Raw genomic sequence first — 3,695 nt, 5'->3', positions numbered from 1 at the left:
TGTTACCCTCTTTCTGTCCACGTTTAGAACTTATCTTTTTTCTTCTTGCGGCAAGTTTAGGCCTTATCAGAGCACACTGAGAGGGGGTGTTGAAGTATGCGTGGATTGCCCAACCTTTCATCAGTTTTTGGGCTGTTCTATTGATTGACGTGTGAAACTTTTATTAAGGCCTAGTCATGGAGAGAAAGTGGCAATCAATTTTCTATTGAAATAGCGAAAACCCGAGACATGAACCCAAGACCTTATTAGGTTTCATGTACCACAACCAGTTGAACCAAAACCCCTAACCAATGGAGAAAGTTGGGCAATCCACATATACATTAACAATAACGTGACGTTTTAACCCCTAATTCTCTCATTCATGCTTCTCGCATTTACCATAAAATTCAAAGTTTGAAGCCTTTTACCTAAACATTTTTGTTGAAGAGTTTGGATGCAATCACTTCCAATCTGCCATATCACAGTGACCACAAAAACATGACCAAATCCTGTAATAAATTAGCCTGGTACTGCCAAAGATGTGTCTAGCTGCAATTCAGCTCAATCTGTGGAACGGATTCACCACCATATGTCTGACTGGAGATCACTGGCGATTCCTACTTCCAAATGCAATCAGCCATCAGTGCTTGATGGCTGCGTACACACTAATATTTAGGATGATGACCTGTTCTTTCTGTGCTTATGCATATGATAATTTGACAAGAACACTATTATTGATTATAAACAAGACAGGATCAAATATCGTTATTACTAGGATCTAATACTTCCGTTTATTCCCAATTTCAGATGCCCCCTCAGCAGAAGTCCTTCTATGGTTTTGGAACCCCTAGTGACTCTTATGGAAGAAGGTTCTCTCATCGTGGGAGTTTCCCACATACCACTAATTATGGGAGTCCTTTCCCTGACTATGGCCTGAATGGTAGAAGTTTGATTCCAGTTGACAAAGAGCGCAGGAGAGGGAGGGGTAATCCTTTGTTATGCAGCTTTGTTGGTTCACTTGATTTCCTCAATGAGCAAAGCCGCGGTCCACGTTCCACCAGGCCTAAGAAGCAACCAGAGGATAACAGTAAAGATGAGAAGTCTTCTGCTGGACTTGACCAGGGGTCATACAACAGGACTGATTTTGTTAGAGTACAAAAATGCTAGATTTTTTATCATAAAATCATACAGCGAAGATAATGTGCACAAGAGCATCAAATATGGTGTTTGGGCTAGCACCACAAATGGAAACAAGAAACTAGATGGGGCTTATCATGAAGTGAAGAAGGAAGAACACTGTCCCATTTTTCTGTTGTTTTCGGTAATTAAAGCCTTATCCTGTTTCCCTATTAGTGCTTTCTCAGTATCTCATGTTTGTTTCCTTGCATTTATATTCTCCACTGAGAATTGAAAACTGGACCAATATGTGCAGGTGAACGCTAGCGCACAGTTCTGCGGTGTTGCGGAGATGACTGGACCGGTGAATTTTGAGAAGAGTGTGGACTACTGGCAGCAAGATAAGTGGACTGGCCAGTTCCCTGTTAATTGGCACATACTGAAGGATGTTCCAAATAATCTCTTCCGCCATATAATTCTTGAAAACAATGAGCACAAGCCGGTAACCAACAGCCGGGACACACAAGAGGTACAATGCTTTTGAATAGCTTATCATTTGTTACTTGATTTGCACATTTGTTGTCCTTGAAGTACCACTATTTATTTCATAGTGATATTACCCATCAAATTATTATGATATAGCCTAACATGGTTTCGTAGGAGGTACTAATATTGATATCAGTAAGTACTTACATCGGAATGCTCCGTCTTCGACTACTTAGTGTGGTGCTAACACATTTTGAGCTTTATCATAGGTGAAACTGGAACAAGGACAGGAGATGCTGAAAATCTTCAAGGACCATGAGGAGGATGCGTCGATCCTCGATGACTTTGACTTTTACGAGGAACGTGAGAAAGCCCTGCTGGAGAATAAGGCAAGGCTGTATCAGCAACAGCAGATATCCAGCTCCAGTATCGCTGAGCCCAAGAAGCCGTCGACTGTACCAACTGACCTGGTGGGTCATATCGCCAAGAATTGTAGCTTTCTTGAGCCCAAGAAGCCCTTGACTGTACCCACTGACATGGTGGGTCATATCACGAAGACTTTTGCACAGGCTGTTCGGCTTGGCAAGGCCAAGAGTGTGAGCCCTCTGGGCAAGAAAGGCCCTGCTGGGGATTTATCTGTTGCTGCGAAGCCTGTCGAGGTCAGAGAGAGCGGCTAGAGCAGTTGAAGTGAGATTTGGCTTTGCTTGAAATTTAATCCATGTGCTTCCTCATCAGAATGCTGGGGTGTATAAAGAAAAACACAGGTGAAGATGATGGCCTCGGTAGTTTCTTGCATAGTCTCTTTTGTCTTAATTTCCTTTGCGTAATTATATATTCGAGTACGGTTATTCCTTAGCTGGTAGGCTTAAGGTAGAGAGCTGCAGTTTTGTTAAATTTTCCTTTTCTTGTTACTTATTGATGGTGCAATTCTGGACAAGATACATCTACCTGTGCACCAGTGTATATGTAATAAGCAATACAATGGGAATCCTATAGGGCCAACTCTTTCTCCATGGTTCCTCATGGAATTGCTCATTCCGACATGGCAAAATAACTTTCTTTTGTCCCTTGAAAATCTTGCGAAATCCAGTCCGGACTTAATTTTCATGGGACTTTGGACTTCATTGGTACTGAAGAAATTGTATGCATAGTTAGGCCGGATGGGGGATATGGCATATTCGCGTTGTTGCAGGTGGTGTCGCAGCCCGGCAGCCCTATCGCACTCGGAACCGTTGCTCTGTTGGTGGAGGATCCACCGGGGAGGCTCTATTAAGTGTATGGATGATACGTCTTATCGCCAGCTATATTAAAGGGCACTCGGGAAACCGTGTTCATGGGTTATTGAAGGTGGCTTGACGAGGATGACGAGTGAAGAAGTCGTGGAGATCTGTTCGGCAGTATAGATAAAACCCGAGCAACGCCAGTAAGAGGACCGGGGCAAAAATCCATCAGTTGTTGAAGGATTGGACAGAGTGCTCTAAGCCAGTAAAGTGGCGAAAGGGCGTCAAGGAGAAGATGTTGCTAAAAGTATGAGAAAGGAAGTCTATTTTTTGGGACTTACAGTACTGGGAAGTCCTCTATACACCACATTACCTTGATGTCATGTATATTACAAAGGATGTGTGCGAGAATTTGCTTGGTACACTCTTCGACATGCCACAATAGAGTAAAGATGGGCTGATGGAAGCAGGAATTTCAGGTTGGCTATGTCAGACTCAGATTCTTCCACCATAATAATGGTGTCATCGGCGTATTGAAGGAGGGAGACCCCACCCCCTCCCATAAGGTGCGGAACCACGCCGTGGATATTACTTGCGGCCTTGGCCTTGTCCACTAGTAGAAAAAGGGCCTACAGTCCCGGTTGGTGAGGGCCTTTAGTCCCGGTTGGTGAGGGCCTTTAGTCCCGGTTCATGAACCGGGACTAAAGGGTCGGTACTAATGCCCTGACCCTTTAGTCCCTGTTCAATCCAGAACCGGGACAGATGGGCCTTCACGTGGCCTGTCCGCTGAGCCCAGGCAGGAGGGCCTTTGGTCCCGGTTGGTGGCACCAACCGGGACCAATAGGCATCCACGCGTCAGCATTTCTGTGGCTGGGGTTTTTGTTTTTTTTAAAA

The 3,695-nt window shown here is 44.4% G+C and overlaps 1 protein-coding gene across 7 annotated transcripts in view; it reads left to right on the top strand.

The window, feature by feature from the left end:
• Positions 1–2,600, top strand: part of LOC119338786 (YTH domain-containing protein ECT4-like) — a 30,685-nt gene extending 28,085 nt beyond the window's left edge. For 5 of the 7 annotated variants that reach the window (XM_037611018.1, XM_037611020.1, XM_037611019.1 and 2 more), the window contains 3 exons: positions 787–1,300; positions 1,412–1,624; positions 1,851–2,600. In XM_037611018.1, the coding sequence (XP_037466915.1) occupies positions 1,010–1,300; positions 1,412–1,624; positions 1,851–2,258 (912 nt within the window). In that variant the 5' untranslated portion in view covers positions 787–1,009 and the 3' untranslated portion in view covers positions 2,259–2,600. Of the gene's footprint in view, positions 1–786; positions 1,301–1,411; positions 1,625–1,850 lie in introns of those variants that run through there. The other 2 variants (XM_037611023.1, XM_037611022.1) reach the window with 1 other exon arrangement.
• The last annotated feature ends 1,095 nt before the right edge of the window (positions 2,601–3,695 follow it).

The sequence above is a fragment of the Triticum dicoccoides genome, chromosome 7B, assembly GCF_002162155.2.
Source record: "Triticum dicoccoides isolate Atlit2015 ecotype Zavitan chromosome 7B, WEW_v2.0, whole genome shotgun sequence".
Classification (NCBI taxonomy): domain Eukaryota; kingdom Viridiplantae; phylum Streptophyta; class Magnoliopsida; order Poales; family Poaceae; genus Triticum; species Triticum dicoccoides.
This window is presented reverse-complemented; position numbering and strand designations above follow the sequence as displayed.